Source organism: Brugia malayi (assembly GCF_000002995.4).
Source record: "Brugia malayi strain FR3 genome assembly, contig: Bm_v4_ChrX_scaffold_001, whole genome shotgun sequence".
NCBI lineage: Eukaryota > Metazoa > Nematoda > Chromadorea > Rhabditida > Onchocercidae > Brugia > Brugia malayi.
This window is the reverse complement of record NW_025062479.1, coordinates 9593220-9612217: the sequence shown is the minus strand read 5'-3', so window position 1 is coordinate 9612217 and position 18998 is coordinate 9593220. Positions and strand designations below refer to the sequence as shown.

General features: G+C 25.2%; 2 protein-coding genes across 3 annotated transcripts; both read right to left on the bottom strand.

Annotated features, from left to right (window-relative positions):
* Positions 1-1955: 1955 nt before the first annotated feature.
* Positions 1956-3417, bottom strand: Bm4900 (Uncharacterized protein; the record flags this gene model as incomplete). The annotated part of the gene is made up of 2 exons (XM_043074257.1): positions 1956-2150; positions 3316-3417. 2 exons carry the CDS (start codon positions 3415-3417, stop codon positions 1956-1958), a joined length of 297 nt encoding a protein of 98 aa, XP_042930191.1.
* A 3922-nt stretch (positions 3418-7339) lies between these two features.
* On the bottom strand, positions 7340-12910 carry Bma-snf-11 (Uncharacterized protein; the record flags this gene model as incomplete). Of its 2 annotated transcripts, none has more annotated exons than XM_043074255.1 (14): positions 7340-7423; positions 7657-7830; positions 8185-8285; positions 8726-8828; positions 9172-9312; positions 9828-9953; positions 10217-10328; positions 10414-10652; positions 10858-10990; positions 11101-11222; positions 11471-11555; positions 11791-11927; positions 12023-12153; positions 12772-12910. In XM_043074255.1, the coding sequence occupies 14 exons, from the start codon at positions 12908-12910 to the stop codon at positions 7340-7342; spliced, it is 1827 nt and encodes a 608-aa protein (XP_042930189.1). The 2 variants fall into 2 exon arrangements, with proteins under 2 accessions (XP_042930189.1, XP_042930190.1); XM_043074256.1 differs by having other exon boundaries at positions 8726-8807.
* Between the last annotated feature and the right edge of the window lie 6088 nt (positions 12911-18998).

The following is an 18998-nucleotide window of genomic DNA, read 5'->3' as shown; positions in this document are numbered from 1 at the left end:
AATCAGTGATAAACAGTTCTCACTGCAATTTTTTTTAAAAAAAAAGAGAGAAAAAAAGAATTATTGAAGGAGTTGCGTCAAATGCATTTGCAGTTTAAATGAGTTTAATTCTATGTAATAAAATTTATTTTTATTAAATGTATGACAAATAAAATGTGTCTATTATTTTTGAATTAAGAAAAATGTATGCATTTTAATGAAAAGTAATTAATAATAAGCAAAATAAATTTATCAGTGATTCGATATTATTGCAATAATAGTTTAAAAAGTGAAAGTGAAAAATATGTTAACATTAATTATTTTGTTATAATTAAAATTTATTTATGCAATAATTTATAAAATTATTTGCTATTTTTTTTTTGAACTTTTTTTTGCCTTTTCAAAAACTAACAATTTTTTTTAGCACTATTGTTTAGCGCAATTCTCTTTACTTTTATAAAACTTTATAAATTGTTTTATAAGCTTTCAAATTCATTAATAGAAGTAAGTCTTAAAATCGTCGAAAGTTAAAAAAAAGAAATAAACTAGGAAGCATTATTCCTTATCACCGAAATTGTTTGTCATTCCATCTTTGCAAATATATTCTATTTTAATTTTTTATCAAGCAAACTACGAAAGCATTTCAGAACCAATATTTAAAACATTTTTTTTTTATTGCCCTTTACTTTTTTGCTTACATGAAACTTATGGGTCAGTTAATCTACTCCAATACTGTCTCGATGTCTATTTCAATTATAATAATGATTGAGATGCAAAGATGTTAAATTCTAATTTCACATTTCGGTAAGACAAAGTTTTCAAGGATGATAATTAGCTCCTCTGAGAAATAATCATTTCTTATAAAAGTTTTATTATCAATCGTCAAAAACGTGTGTCTTATCTGATAAATAACTCAGTATTATTTCATTTAGATGGAGTTTTGAAATATTTCAAATTTAAATTAATCAAATTTGACTCTCTAAAATAAAATGTTTAAAAGTTTATTTTGGAAAAGAAGCTACAACAAAAAAGCACTTCTGTAATAAATTGAATGTTTGGTACTATTAAACCATATTTTACTGATATCACGATCTTCAAGTGAAAAAACATCAGAAAGAAGTGCTAGTAACGAGAGTTTTATAACCGGAGCATATCTTCTGCAGTTCATTGCAAAGTTCGTGACCTCATTTCCATAAATGATTCATTATTTCCGATCTGATATGATAATAATATATATATATATATATATATATATATATATATATATATATATATATATATATATATATATATATATATATATATGTAACTTAGTATTCAATTTAAATTGCATATTAGAGAAGTTAAATTAGTTTTAAATAGCTTTTAAAATTTGATTGCTGAATGTATGCTAGAATTTTATTTGGAAAAAAAAGTGACGAATCAAGTAATATACCTTTGCGATCTATGCTATCCAGATTAAATCCAGTACTAACATCAAGATTTATCAGTTTTTTAATATCCATTTTATATTTTCTAAATTTCTTCTTTCTGCGTATTTGTTTGGATTTGAAAGTCTCTTTGCACCTATCAACTACTTTAGCTGATTTGTCAACAATCTTCTTGTCGTGCGGCTTATTTTGGTGTAATGCATAAGTTACTGCTCCTTCAGATTTCAGGGAATGCGCAATAGGTGGAAAAGCAAGACATGATGGAAGATAGTGGTCAAAAAGTTGACCAAAGCGACTTGTTATCACTTTAAAGTAGTAATTGTTACAATGCATAAAGTATACTTATATATGGACTGGGCTATTGGATAAATTTGAATTAGCACATTGATTTAGAATCATTGCAACAAATTCTGGCATGCAACGATTTTCAATGATTTTTAATGAAATTGATTTAAAAACAAATCTGAATTCTTTTCCTGACCTTGCCAACTACTATTGAATTGTTCGCTAATATAATTTTGCAGTTTGCTTCTTACTGCCCGTAAGTCAGGTCAACCGATTGTCTATTGGAACATCAGATATCTCATGTTGTTGACAAATAGGGATTGATGCATTGCATATATCTGAAATAGTATTTTGCGAACAGCCATATTCCTGAACCATAAATGCCATTTCTGGATTCAACATTGTTTCATCAAAACGGTAAATAGCATTTTGTCTAACTGATGATTGACTGAGTTCCTATAATTCCTTCATAATGTTTTTCTAAGACATTTCTAAAACATAAATTTCTAAGACAAATTGTCACATAATTACTGAGCTGAAATTTCGTTTAAATATAATTATTACGTTAAAAAAATCACTTGTATTTTTTTTTTATTATCCTCAATACTGAAACTATTACTTTAATAATTAATAAGTGATGAAAATGCTATGATAACAATTTATACGAATTTATGAGGAAAAAGAATAGTTGATGAATTTCTTTGTGAATATATTGTGGAAAATTAAAATTGCATAAATACGATGGATTATTTACTAAATTATTGTTAATGTAATCAGTTGGAATTGAAACACATTCGCAATCTGAAGTAATTTTAAAAAAAATTTTTAAAAATTTAATTTTTAAATTAAATAAATTTGAATTTAGTGAATGTGTTCATTTCACTTCGTGCTAAATATTTATCATATGAACATCATAATTTTATTACCAAGTGATTAAATATTCATTGAAAAATTTGTTCGACGGGTTTTTTTTAACATCAAATATGTATTCTTACTTGCAATATTTTATATAAAAAATGATTCAATAAATAGACATTTTATTGAAAATTTTATACCATCAATAAATTTCGGGTAAACACGTAGCCTAATATTGCCATTTTGGAATTGCACTGGTTTCAACACTAAACTACAATTACTACTGCGTGACCGATATCGTCGTATAATTGCGCTTGCACGCACATTAAAAAAAATTTAAACAAATTTGGATCTACTATATTTTTATTTAATCATCCCAAAAGAAAAAAAAGAGGCTTAACAGTTATCAGACCGGAAAAATTTAATGATATCTTAATCGAATTTACTTTACTACTACGCTTATCTTTTGTGATTAATTTCTTTAATTAATGTTTAGAGAAAATATTCGAAGTTAGAATTTTTTTCATTTAAAAGATTCGTTTATATGATACTCTTACTTTAAAAAATATATATATGTTAAATAATTTCGTCACATATTTCTAATTGACATAAGAAAATTTTTTGTTTAATTCATAGAAATTTATTTGAAATCAACTTAATTCGCTTACGTAGGAGCGAATTACTGTAAACAAATCGAAAGAATTTAAAAATTCAAAAATTTCAAATTGAATAGCTAAATTATTACAAATGTAGGTATAACAATTACAGTTTTGCAGTGACAGTCCTTATATGGACCAACGTTACCTTTCAACACAATCTGTCGTCCATGACCTTCACATTTCCCGCAAAACAATGTTCGTGATGGCATGATCACCTGAAAATTGATTGATTTTTGTGATTAGTGGAAACCCTTGAATAAACAGCATTTGAAATGTTTACTGTTATCACTAATTTTAGTTGTCATTTTTATTATCACACTGTTAATTAATTATGAGTATTATTAATTGAAACATCAGCAACTAAAAGTTTTATGAAATTAATTTATTACTTAACTTCATATGTTGTTATTTAGAATCATTAATCAAAAATTCCTGAACTTTCAATATCAGAAAAAAAAAAAAAAAAACAAATTATAAATGTAAATATACGTACGTAAAACACATTTAAAAGTGTAAAATATATATACATATTAACATACAAAATACAAACTTTCAAAAATACAAAAAAATATAAATCACTGTTGGCCAAATTTAATTACTGATTTTGATTTATACGCTGAATAATTTAAATTAGCGAATTATCATAGGAGCCAATGGACATGACTGGTAATTGTTGAACCATAATCTTCCTCTTTCTATTTTCTCGCCTTCTTTAATACAGGTCATTCTTGTGTATATATATATATATATGTGCACATCGCACATAATAGTTTATTCTAAGCCATAATATTTGAATAATAATGAATAAATGTTTTGGACAGATAGAAGTTTGTATTTGAGAAGACAGAATGATTCATTTGAAAAACAATTATAATTTGAACAACTTTATCTCTTATCGAGATATTAAATTTTAAGAAATTTAGCATTAGTATCAATTTTCAAAGCTTTAGCTTCCTTTGCCTTACTTTTGAATTCAACTTGTATTAATAGCTTAATATAAGTTATTTACAAAAGGTTTTCACACACAAAAAAGTTTAATATGATTGAATAAACTATAATAAATAATTTTGATCAGTCAACTGATGATCAATTTTATTGAGTATGAATGAGAAATTTAAAAAAAGAGAAAAACGAAAATATAAATTTTGTTAGGAATAAGTACAAATTTACTAGCACAATTATCATAATTTCTTCAAAAATTGACAATGCATTTTAAATTCATTCATTCTATAAATCACAACGAAAATTTTTAAAATCGAAAAGCAAAGGGAAATGATAGTATCTTACATGTAAGTAATAAATAACTTGACTGTAAAAGTTGAAATATGACATAAACTTTTGTGAAATCAAAAAAAGGTAAAAAAGATGGGAAAAAGTTGTCAAAGTTAAAAGAAATAAAGAAATTCAATTATTCATTAATTTATATTTATATTCATATTTGTTTGCATTTTTAAAAATTAACTTTAATTATGAAAAAATCGCCAATACGAGTGAAAAACAAGAGACATAGTAATTGCGTGGATATATATGTATGTATTAATTTGCTTATATATATACGTCAATTTTATGTTTTATTTTCTTCAAACAAAAGGTAACTTTTGTTTTAAAAAAAATTACAAACGGACATTTTTTTTTTTTGAAAAGTTTTTCCAAGTTACGACAAATGTTTATTTGTAAAGATTTCTTTTTAAAGAAGGAAAGTTATGATTTGTTTTTTATAAATCAATCAAAATTAATCAGTTAATTAATTTCAAATTGTATTACCAGTTAATTTTGATATTACTAATTAATCACTCAGTAATACTTATTAAGTGCTACATTTTCGTTTAAAAAAAAAGAAAAAAAAAACAAAGAAATAAATATAAACAACTATTTGAATATTCTATTAGTGATACATCAAATTATTTAACAAAATATGTAAAAGTTAGCAAAATTTGTTTAATCGAATGTACATATGCCACAAATTATAAACAAGTTAAAATGATAAATCATTGAGGAAGTTTATGCATTTTCAAGTTTTTGTTTATTTCATGACAATAATCAATCATATCAAGAAAAAAAACTGTTTTTTTAGAATGAACAGAAGTGATTGAATATATAGTAAGCATGAAAAAAAATAATGAATGAATCATTTTTTTGAATTTTAAAATTAAACTTGAACAAAAAGACTAATCTTTCAGTCGTTTTTTTTTTCATGTGAAGTAATATTTGTTGTAAATATTTGAAATGAAAAATTTTATGGAGTTAAATTATTTTCTAACAAGATGAAATAAATTTTTTCATTAAAAAAAAGGTGAAATAGAAGTTAAAAAGAAAGAAAAATGAACGAAAAAGAAGTGGGATGGAATGCAATCAAGAGCTAAACAACAATTATTTAATATCGCAAGCTTTTGAAAGAATTTTTGTTAAAACAAAAAAGATAGGAATATAATAATTGAAAATATTCATTCATTTGATCTTATTTAGCTTTTATTAAGAACCAAAAAAAAAAAAATAATTTCGACTAAAATCCAAAAATATCCTTTCCAGCTCTTATATTTTTCGCTTAGGGTCAAATCTCCTTTTAAAAAAATTTGACTCTATTCTTTTCTTGACGATAAAAATTTTTTCATTGAGAATTTGGTTGTAATGAACATTTAATGATTATGTCACATAAACGCTTGAAAAATTAATGAAAAATAACATTGTCTTACTTTACTACAACTAAACAATCTTTTCAATGGAAGTATCTTGTTTAATGTATTTCAAAATATTCCAATTAAATAATAAGTAAACTTGGGATTTTACATTATCTATGTAAGCTAGAAAGAAAAATTCTCTCATGTCTAATTTTAAAAATGTAAACTTTAAATGAGTAACTGTTTATTATAAACATATTATAAAAAGGTAATTTTACAGATCTATTGAAATGAAATTTTCCTTTAATCAGATCTCAGAAGTAGCAATATAGAAGACCAAAATTTTACTATTCAAAAATTAATCGTTATTCGCCGAAAAAGTCGTACTACTGCTTGATAATGTAATAAGTTACAGTGTTTTTATTTTCATATTAAATTCGTATATTTTATTTTTTTTGACTAATGTATTTCTTCAGGTGACATTATCGATAATTTGACACCAAATGGTTTAATTGTAGATATGCGGCATAGTTTATGAAATCATCGAGTAGTAATGCGTGGAAGATTTAGCATACGATTGACTAGCAAAAAAACGATGTTCATAAAGGTTCAAACTTGAATAATTATAACGTTCAAACTTGAATAATTATCATAAATTTAACTATAACTAGCTAAAAATCATCAAATGAGAGCTTCAATCTACCAAATGAAATACTGTTCATCAAGGATTTTTTGTGAAAAACGCCGAATGAAATTCTAAAAAATTATAAATCATATCTTTACAAAGATCAGTTGAAAATACAGTTAAGCAGTCTATCCTTTATTTTTATTTTTCATTCAAGAATTCACCCCAAAATGAAGATTTTCCATCACTGAACTTTAATGTTTCCATAAATTTGATTTGCATAATTAAATGTTTAATGCTTATAAGTGCAATGCATATAACATTAATATTCATTCTTTCCATTTTTTCCCCTTCTCAGTAATAATTTTTGGCAGCTAATTACACCCACCTAAGTACTACTAATCGATTGAAACAATTGATCGTTCATTTACATAGCATAAACTAAGCAACATATTCAGGATATGTGAAAATGCTAATTAATCGTATTCATTGAGGCATCAAAATTGAATTTTGTAAAAGAATTACTTAATATTTGTTCATAACAATAATTTTCACTTGATTTCTGAGAAATTTCCTCAGATAAAGATCATATCGCAAAAAATGAAACAACCAATTAACTATGTGATAATAAATGCAAACATTTCATTTGTCCTTTCCATTTCAAAAATGTTACTTCTTGTATCTTCGTTTTCGTTTTTTCTGCTCCAAGTTTTACATTTGATGGCATCTTATCATTATGCTAATTAGTTATCAGTTAAGTATAGCTGAAAGCTTTAACTGATACTCTATTTCAAGTTCCTAAAAGCTATTAAAGTGTTAATTTGGAAGTGAAGTAAAAGTTCGTAAAGAATGAAAATTACACGTTATCATTTTTCTCAACAATAAGAATTACTCTTCACGCTCCGTTAGTTCTTGTCCAACATTACCATCTAATTCAATTTGTATTTTTGGCCGAAATAGCTTTTTAACTCTCTGAAACAAATTAATCCCATTAAAACCATAGAAAACAAAATAATAATTATAAAACAAGTAATGAATTACTTTATAAGTGACAAGTAGTAGGTATTATTAATAGATGAAAAGATGAAAGTTATAAGCTTAAATATAATTAGAAAAGATAGATTATACAATCTATAGCAAGACAGCTTGAAAAAGCTGAAGATACTGATAAAGCTAGCGAGTAAATGTGATATGACAGAATGTACTTGTGAAGTAGTTCCATCGGTTATAGTCCATAAATAGATGCCGTAAACCGGAATGCAAAGCATGGATGAAAGGGAAAGAAACCATCCAAATATATGTCCCCATAATGGGTAATCATAATTGTATGCATCTATTCGCAGTGGTTCATATTTTGCTAATCCAAAAAGCATTACACTCTGCAAACGATATGATTTTAAAATTAAATCTTATGATATATGATAGACTACCTTCCATTAATCGATTCGGATAAATTGACTGAAACAAAATAATCTATTAAATAGATAAGCTGAAGACCTAAATATCAATCAATTACAAATCCTAGTTACAATTACCCAATAAATCTCAGCTATATAATCTTTTTAAAAATGACAATCTTACAAGATAGCCATTTGTGATTATATAGCTTTATAACTCAATTTCGATAAAAAATTTTAATATATTACGATCAATTAATGATTGATGAAATTTAGGACATTTAGAATAAAATTTAAAATTGTATTCCGCATTGGCAGACGCAAAACAATACTAACCATACACACAACGGGAGTTGCAAAAACCCAACAAAATTTCCACCATCGACTCGGATAATAACCTACCATTGATCTGATATATTCATACCACTGATCGATACCTAAAAGAAACGAAGTCTGGATAAATTAAGTCTCGATACACTTTCATTTTGCATAGTGATAAAATAGCTTTACGATTCAATTTTGATGAAAAATATGATAATTTGATATGCCCTGGAATGAAGAGAATATATAGGAACTGATATAAATTGCACCTAGAGCTTTTAGTAGAAAAAAAGGGCCCTTGACCTCATCTTAATTTCAGAATTTGTGAATTAAATCTTTTTGCATTAAGTAAGCCAAAAATCACTGAAATTTAATTTTTGATTTTCTAGTGTGCTTTTTGATTACAGAATTACTGTTATCTGCAAATTACTAAAAATGTACTGGTTAAACTTATCTGCGAAGTACTGAAAATATATTGGCCATACCTATTTACTATTCATTAACTAGACCAACTTCATTCACTAAGTTTTTAAAATAATGGAGAGCTAATACGTACCAACAGACCAAGAAATGGCAATACATTCGAAAAATAGAAGCCATAGAAGCGCCCAACCGGATGCTGCATAAAAATCAAACAACTGAAATACATAAAAACCGCCCTGAAAATTTTCGAATTCTAACAAATAAATAGATAATTAGAAGGGAAGTTCTGATTAAACACTTTTTTAATCTTTAATTGAATCTGATAATTTGATTTTACTGTCATAAAATGTGCAAATAATCACAAACATCAATATCGTTTCATTCCTGCAAGCATTTTTTCAAACTTTTTTTTATCTTTGAAAGAATTACATAAAAAAAAAAACTAATATCAGTGATATACCAATAAAAATCAATTTATATCTTAAATAAATTAATTTGATTCCTATATTTTTGTGAAAGAATAAGCAAATCTATACACTTTTTTTTTGAAATATCTCAGACTTTTTAGGCTAAACTTACTTTTGTAACAGTACTTAAGCCACATAAGTAGCTTATAATGCAAATTCCGAGTACGAAAAATTCACGGCCATACTTCTTGCCGTGTATCAGATGCGGAAACTCATCAATCACTGCCGTAAAAAAACCTTCCATAGTACAAAACTAAATATAAAATTTATTCATCTCATGCACACATAGCTGCGACACTTGCGCTATAAATTCTTGAAAATATACATTTTGTTAAAAAACGACCATCAAAAAAAAAGAAAAATGACACCTACTTTTTTCTTTTATTAAATTTGAACAGAAGATTTTATTAACAAATTTAAACACTGAATTAGATGATTCAATGAAAAGTAATTATAAATAAAATAAGCATAAATATAGTGCGTGATGAAATATTAAATGGTTATTAATTAAATGAAATATATTAAATTACTAAATATAGTATTAAATATTAAATATTAAATGAAATATATATTAAATATTAAATATTGAATGAAATATATATTAAATTACTAAATATAGTAACCATCTGTCCCAGAAATAAGTAAAATTAATTAGTTTTTTATAAAAAATAGTGCAAGTGAAAAAGCTGCCTTTGCAAATGATTTGATTCTATTTCTGATATAGTAGCTGTTAAATTAAATTGCTACAAAAAAAAGAAAAAAACTTGCTTGTGAATCAATGCCCAAGAATAAAACCATTGTAAAGAACAGGATTGACCAAACATTTGTATATGGTAGCTGTAAGATTCCAGATGGATAAGCCAGAAAAAGGAGACCTGGACCAGACTGTGCTACCTAAAAGCATTTTTGCTCAAAAATTTCACAAAATCTTGTAAAATTTAACTTTTAGGATTAATCAAAAGCTAAAGTTTTTAAGTTCAATTAAACTTTGAATCCATTTAAGATATAAACTTTCAAAATTCATTAAAAATTTTCCAGTGAAAATTCTTTTTGCTTATTATTTACCATTTATCAGTTATTGAAGCAAAAGTCTTAATTAATAAATTTTCACTAAATTTTAGCTAAATTTATAAGTTAAATAAGATTTTAATATTTGCCTCATCAACAGGTTTGCCTTGTTCAACAGCCATAAAGCCAATGAATGAAAAGATGACGAAACCAGCAAAAACGCTTGTAGCACTATTCACAAAGCATATTGTCAATGCTTGCCTGTAAATTTCATAAAAATTTTTTTATTTTGTCAAAAATGTTAATTTAACAATAATGCTACAATAAAGATTGCATATTTATTTACCTGTAGATGTTATTATGATACGAATTGTAACTACCAAGTGCAACAAGAGCGCCTAGGCCAAGGCCATACGAGAAGAAAACTTGTGTTACTGCATCCACCCATACTTTACTCTCAAAAAGCTTCTCAAAATTTGGTTTCAAATAGAATTCGAGACCCAAACTTGCTCCTGGCAATGTTAATCCACGTATCAACAAACAAATAAGCATTATATATGGAAATGATGCAGTGAGATAAACAATCTGCAACTAACAGCATTGATAACTTATCATTTATCATACAACAATAATAATTTAAAGTTTCCGCTGCATTATTTAGATTATAATACATTCACCATTATCTTTTTGTCTATGGCAATGTAGTAAATTCTGATGCATAACGAGTTATTACATTCGGTAAGGAACAGAAAAGAAAAGAAATTCTTAAGTTTAATTTAATGAAATGAACTTTTCCGGTCCATCGAACACCCTTGAAGATGCACAGATAGCATATTGTCCAAGCGATTAATAAAAAGAATGCAAGATCCCAACGTAATCCTCCTGGTTCCTCGATTCCCGAACTGATACCAAGCACTTGATAGCTGAAACACATTTTATTTCTTTTCTTGAAATAAAATTTGGTATAAGGACTACTGTATAAAAAAGAGCAATGAAAAAGACATTTATTTAATTTAATGAAGTGTAAGCAAACTTCCAAAATTCTTTGACAGGTGATTGTACATTCAAATCATTTCCACCACAAATAGTCCAATTTGATTTTGAACCAACGAAGAATTGTTTACGGTATTCATTCAAATGATCATTTGTTAATATCTTAAAAATGTCAAATTTTTTACATAAATTTTCATTTTAAGTCATTTATCGAATTTCACAATTCTGTTTTAGGAATTTTTCTTCTTCAATTTTTTTTTTTTTTTTTTTTCACACAAAACTTTTTCTTAGGATATTCTTTTTTTTTTCCTTCTTCTTCTTTTCTTTGAATATTCCTTAGTATCTATTTACCCAAAATCTCAAAATTAATAGGAAGTAATATAGGAAAAAAGACATCGTTTTTATTGAACCTGCACATTGAAATACTTCGCAATTGTTCTGTTATTATCACAAGTTAGTGGTTCGTATTCACTGCGACATCGAGGAGTGTTCCACCTGAAATTTTGTCAATTCATTTTATCAATTTTAAGTCACTAATTGAATTCTTACAAGTTTGTCAACCAAATAATTTAACTTTCCAATCAATTTTATTACTCCAACATTTTTATAACCATTATTTGTATTACAAATTGAGAAAATAATATTAATAATTTCTGCCTTCTAAAAATATTCGAATAAAAATTTTTGAGACAAAAAAAGAAATTGAGAAAATGTTATCAGTTTAATTTACTGATGATCACAATTTCGCCATGGAACATTTGAATCCAATCGAATTGATTCCCATAGATAGCACATTGCCCAACTTAGAACTACAATGTAATAAATGTTCAGCCAAAATGCCATCACTGCAGCGGCTATTCCAACACCCTATTAAATATGTTATATTAATGATAAGAAAAAAATTCAATTAATGACAAAAGTTAAATATATAAAAATTTCAGACTAAAGGTAAAAATCATTACTTTGAAAATTGGACAAATTTTAAACATTCCGAGTCCACCAATACTCAATAGCTGTCCCCATGTTGTTTCCAATATGAAAAGGGGTGCACCACAAAATATAAGAGAAATCACATATGGTATTAAAAATGCTCCTAAAAGTTCAAAATTAATAGGAAAAAAAAAAGAAAATAGATAATATTCTAGCAAAGAATAATTGCAATTCTTATCGGTTATTTAAAATAATTTTGATCTTTTAGTTTAGTTGCTCAATAAAAAATAAATAATTTTAAATTCAGTTGTTCTACATATATAAATAGGCGTTTTTTACCTTTTAATTGAATTATTTGATTTAACATTTCCTTTTTTCTTCTTCTATTTAACTTGGCAATAAACAAAGTTAAGCAGAAATTTAAAATTGTGTTAGTTTCCTTAACATTCCTGACGGATGACTGCTTGATCAATAATACATATTATTTTGCAGAATTAAAATTTTTTACTGGTCTTGAATTTAGTGTTCTTTATATCTCTGATCTGATAAAACAGATCTCATTGATTTGATGCTTTATGCTTTATTGGATATGCATTTCAATCATTCCATCTATTAGTGCCATGTAAATACGCTATCATTAAACAGTTATCAATCGCACTAACAACAGTGAATCTGAGTTTTTTCAAAGTTTTAACAGTTGATTTCCATTTGTGAAATGTAATTGTAAGATTTTATACGAATATAATAGATAAAAAAAAAAAAAAAACAGAAAAAAACGGACCACCACCATTTTGATAGCATAAATATGGAAATCGCCAGACATTACCGAGACCAATGGCATATCCGATACAGGACATTATAAAATCGGTAGAAGAGGACCATTGTTCTCTTGGCAGTAATGAATTATACCGCTGATCCATAGAGTTATTGTCTTTCCGGATCAGTACAACCACTGTTTAAAAGTTGTCATCGTTTAATGCTATAATGAATGATGATTTCATTTTTGAGTTGAACTTTTCCTGCCAGTTATCTCTTTCAAAATAATAACATATTACTTACTTCATAGATTACTTTACTAATTAAAAAGTATTCCGAAATAACATATATTTACTGATTAAATATAAAATCAAATTTCTATAATAATATAAACTTTAAAAAGTTTTTTACTTCTTTTTTTTTGGTGAGGGAAATTACTTTCACTATTTATTGATTTATTTCATTATTTTAGAAAGAATAAAACTTCACTCTTTCTTTTTATTTTCATTAATAACTATTGTTTAATTATGAAAGGAACGACAATTTGTTTGTTGATTTGTATGAAGAAAAAAGAAAAAGAAAAATAAATAACAGATAAATCGTACATTAAAATATAAGATATTTTTGTTTTTTTATTTTTTTCTGGATTTCAAAATATTTTTTTGTTCTTTTTACTGCTTCTGAAAAAGAAAGACAAAAAAAACCTTTTTTACTGAAGTAAAATATTAGCATTAGAAAAACATTAGAAAATTAAACAAATGAGCAAAACATAAAAATGAACTGGGGAAGCAAAAGCTTGATTTATTTTTAGATTCGAAAATCCATAAATTATTCTGCTAACTTATTATCAATGCTATCCAATATATTATAATAATTTAACAAATCACGCAAATGCTGTTTCATAACGAAATTTTCAGTTATGTTACCATTAAATTAATAAATGAATGCTTCAAATCCAATTTATTAATCATTCAAAAAAAAGAAAAAATGTTAGGGCAAATGTGATGAAGCATAATGATATGTTTGTTATGTTTTTGTTAGTTAAATCACTCATTAATCAGTTCAATGGATACTAATTAATTCAGTAAATAGAAATTAAAAATGTTGTTGAAGCTTTTAATTGCATAGCATATTCAAATTGCATGATGAAATTGAATTTGAAATTTGAAATTTTGTAACAAAAAGCTTACAACTGAGATGATATAAAAAGACAAGAAGTTTTCATCAACATCAACAAAAATTTTGTTCGACATATCATATATTTCAGCATTTTAGTCATCGTTTTTTTTTTTTTTTTTTTTTTACTATTTATTACAATTAAAATGAGAAAAGATCATTCTGAATGCCATAAGAATTAGCAAAATTTCAAATGAATGATGAAATATGGTTGAATTAACTAAGTTGACGAGATCTCTTCCACTTTCTCTGATTTGACAATTTTGCAATTCTGCATTAAAAATCGGGAGGATGTAAGAAAACATTCAAAAAAGATGACGTTATGAAGAAAAAGAAGAGGAAAATAGGGAAAAAGAAATCCAGAATTCCTGAGTGCATGCTAGAAAAAAGTTTTCCTGAAATGATTTTGAGAGCATAACAATATAACAAAATTAATTAGTAGTTATATGAACTTTGGTGTTTTTTTTTTTTGATCTTTTTATTTCAGCTTTTACTTTTTTCTAATAATGTATTTTGAATGGATTAACAAATGTTAATTAATGCTTTCTAGGCATTAATTTCTAATATCAGTTTTTAATAAACATAAACTTTTTGAATTTCTTCCAATTCTTTCTCTTAAAACCTGATCACCTCTTAATTTTCTCTAATTTTTTTTCATCATTCCTTTTATTATTGAATTATATGAAAGTGAATTGTTTAGACATTTCGGATCACAAAATTCATCAAAATTTGTTGTAATAGTGACAATAGTTAGAGAATGGAAATTTCAATACTTTCAATGTTTAATCAATAAAAAAAGGAAAAAAATTGTCATGAGTCATCACATTTCAAAAAAATTCTCTGGGGAAAAAATATTTTCCTGATAGAAAAGCTTCATAAGAAACCCAAATAATATAATAATTCAAAAAAAAAATGAAAATTTTGCAATGATTATTTTCTTAATAAGGGACATTCAACAAAGTAAAAGTAAAATAGAATGATTGATAGTAAATTATTATGCATAAATTCTTTTTTAATATTGTAATACATAATATCAAAACATTATATCGAAATAACACATTTATCTTCTTCTTCTTATAAAATTTCAATTTTAAATTAAGCTTTCAGCAAGTAACGAATTAAAAAACGATAAAGTGGATAATTTGTAAATCTTGCAAAAATTCACAAATTATTTTTGAAATTATAAAAATCTGAACAAGAAGAAATCATCAATAGAGAAAATGAAATTTAAAATAAAAGAAGAAAGAAGAAATCATTTATAGATTAAAATAACTGGGATATAGCTCATTTTGTTTTTATTTTTTCTTTATTAGAATAATGCAGAAAGGAATGGATGGTAATATGAAAGACTTTAAAACAAAATAAAAAATAAAAAGGAAAGAAAAAAGAAAAATTTTCGCTTTTCACATGTGTTTCTTCAGAATTCAGTGAGTAAATTTATTATTTAGTTTTTTTCTTATCTTTTTTTTTTTTATAACAAAGCATATTTTTTCAAAACAATATTATTTTTAACATAATGATAAGAATAACTAATATAAATCAATTACTGTTATCAAACAATTATCATTGTATAGAAATTCAAAACAGAAAAAAAAAACATTGCTTGTGAATTCATTGAAATTTGAAATATTAATATAACTTTTTTCTCTTATTTCATTTTTAGATTATTAATTTAAAAAAAAAAAAAATAAATAAATAAAAGAAAATAATTTTTATCTAATAATTAATAGAAATGAAACGAGTTTCATTTCTTAACAACCTTTTTCAAACTTTTGTTTCTGAAACAAATTTTTTTTTTTTGAAAAAAAGAAATCATAGCTTAAAACAATTTGATGAACAAAAATACACTGAAATACTACCAAATAGTTTAGTAAAATTTATTTTCTTGCATTATAATTCTACTGAAAAAAACATCTATATATATATACATATATATATATATATATATATATATATATATATAGATAGATAGATAGATAGATAGATGAATGGAAAGCAATATAACATTTTCAATTCAATCCACTAAATTAAATCATACGCCTAATTAAGTATACATTCAAAGATTTGTTAAAATTAGAAATTTCATGCATAATAAATTACAATACTGCATTACCAATGATAACATAATCATTAAATGAAAAAAGTACTCGTTGCCACATTATATAATATGAATGCTTGTAATGACAATGATTTAGCTGATATTTAAACTACAAAAACTTTCAATTAAAAACATCAATATTCAAAAAAAAAGGAAAAAAAAGTAAGAAAAAAACTAATAAACCACTAATTTTATAAATTTTTTAATGATGCTTACAAGAATTTTTCTGCAATTCTAAACGGAGAAAAAAAGCTTCTTGAAAAGTTTAGTTTGTAGAATATTAAGCACCACTAAATAGCATTAAAAAAACGAAAGAAAAAAAAGAGCATGGTAAGATAAAAAAGAGAAAAACAGAATGAATTTAAGAATAAATAAAAACAAAAAACAAAAGAGAGAGAGAGAGAGGGGGAAAGTTGATGTTAAAATGAATATATTTGAAGGATTTTGTAAGATTTGAAGGATATTGGTAGACTGAGAAGTGGAAAAATGAGGAAAAAAGGAATGAAATGAGAGGGGGCGGAGAGGGGGTGAGGAATGAAGTTGAAATTTTATTTTGGAAGTACTAATTATTGTTTCATGTAACCCATAAAAGAGCACTGCAGAAAGATTTGAATGAGGTCCCATCTTTTAGCTTTGATGACATCTTTTGCTTTATCAAACAACACTTCAAAGGCATATTTTCTTATTCCTTTCGTGCTTTCCATTCCTTTCGGCCAACAAGATCATCGATGAAGATTTACTTATATATAAATATATATATATAAATTTAACACTTTTCTAGCTACTGAATTATTTGAAAATCTAAACAAATTTTTTTATAATGATTTCAAGTAATACGAACTAAATTCTTTGAAGAATAGAAAGAAAAAATGAAGAAGTAGAAGAAAGGAGAAATAAGAAAAGAAGATTAGCAATCATACAATGAGTGTAACAAAATATGTATGATTCAAATAAGTTTAAAAAATTATTATGAAATAAATAAAAATTAATGATTTTGTGGAAAAAGCAAAAAATGAATAAAACAATTCATGCTAGAATTCATTGCTCACATCATTTCATTAAATGTTTTTAAAAAATTTCGGATTACGAAATTCAACATTGGAAAATTTCCATCCGTATAGTACTGCAAATTTTCAGTTATAGGTGTTACTGTCATTATCAGCACTATCGTTATCATTATTATGATAATGACGATAATCATTAATCATCATTATCATCGCAGGATCGCTATCATGTTACCATTTGTAATTTATTATAATCATCATTAGAACTCTAAGAAATATTTATTTACTAATATTTATTGTGATATACGCATCTCGCTTGAACAAGTTACAGAAATATTTCAAATTAGAATTTAAATTCACCTTACTGCTTCAATTTTATTCAACGAAGTAACTAGGAAGCTTAAACTTTTATCATTTTCACAAACTATCAAATAATTCTATCTTATCGACACAGAAACTTGCTTACACTAACATTTCTAATCAAATAAAATATGGTAGTATATTAAATGATTTCATCATATTTTTAACTTAATTTTTTTATTAAATTAGTTCAACTTTTTCTGGCTGTTTCTTTCTTTTGTTAATATTAGTCCAATTATATACCTTTTTTTAAAAGATTCCATAGCTTATCAAAGTAAGTTTATTCCATTATTAATATTCTTATCATTAATTTATAAACACTTTTTGCACAGTCATTCATCTTTTCGATTTTTATTTAACTAATTAGCTATTTTTTACAATTATTTTTTTTCTTAAACACTTCACTTCACTTACAATACACCTTGCGTATTTGAGATAAGTATAGTGGCTGAAATACTGATAGAATATAATGTATATCGTAAATCTTATCCGTCAGCAAATAAATCAATCAATCATCACTACAAGTGATCAGTTATGGTAATAATAGATATGCATCTGCGCAGTATTTAACCTTTGACTTAACTAGTCAACAAAATATTAAGCATAGCTGATACCAAATTTCATAATGAAATTTAAACAAACATTAAAAGTATTGTTGAGATTAAAGAAAAATATTAAAATTACGTAGAAATTGATATTTTGTGCAAACAACTTCTTTTTATGTTAAAGTAACGCGTCATCAGATAATAGTATAAACTAACTGTATGATCGGAAATAATCACATAAAGGTTTCCTGAAAGAGATTTACAATGTAAACCATTAAATCATTCTTTTTGATTATTGACATTATTTTAATGCTATGTTATGTGTTAAAAACAACAAATAATTGCTGTTAAATTTACGTATAACAAAATAAATAACAAGAAAAGGAGGAAAAAAAAAAAGGAAAAAACAACAGAACAGAATGAAAATGAAATAATTAAATATTTCTGTAACTATTTAAAAGTATTCAAATGGATGCTGTGATAAATGAATCAGATATTATCAAAGTATGTGGATATCAGTTACTTTTACTTTTGTACCGCAAAATTATGTTTCACATAAAATTAAAACTTGTGTTTTTTTTTTTTCTGATCTAATTTTTATACTTTTTCATTTTTGCTTAATTTCATATTATTCAAAGTACCGGTTAATGAAAACAAATGGCTTAGTGCGCTAATAATTAACGTATTATTAGTTAGATTGATTAAGAAGAAATTATAATTGAAAAGATAGATATTGTAAAAAAACAAGTAATAAAATGAATAAATATAGAGTAAATATATCATTTTATTGATTCGATATACTAAATTTATATGATAAATAGATGTTTTTAAAACATCCATTATTTTTCTTGGAAATGTAATAGCAAAACAAAGTCTTTTTATTTTTTATTTCTATTTTTATTTGAAAGAATTAATAAACAATTTGGAGAAATTTGTTGAACCCAATTGCTATTTAACAACGGAGTAGCAACCAAGTCCAACAACTTCTTGAGAAAAGGCTTCCTCATAAATTAAGTAACCGATTCATTCCTGTCCTTTGATCTTTTCTTAAAAATATTTCGTGAAGACT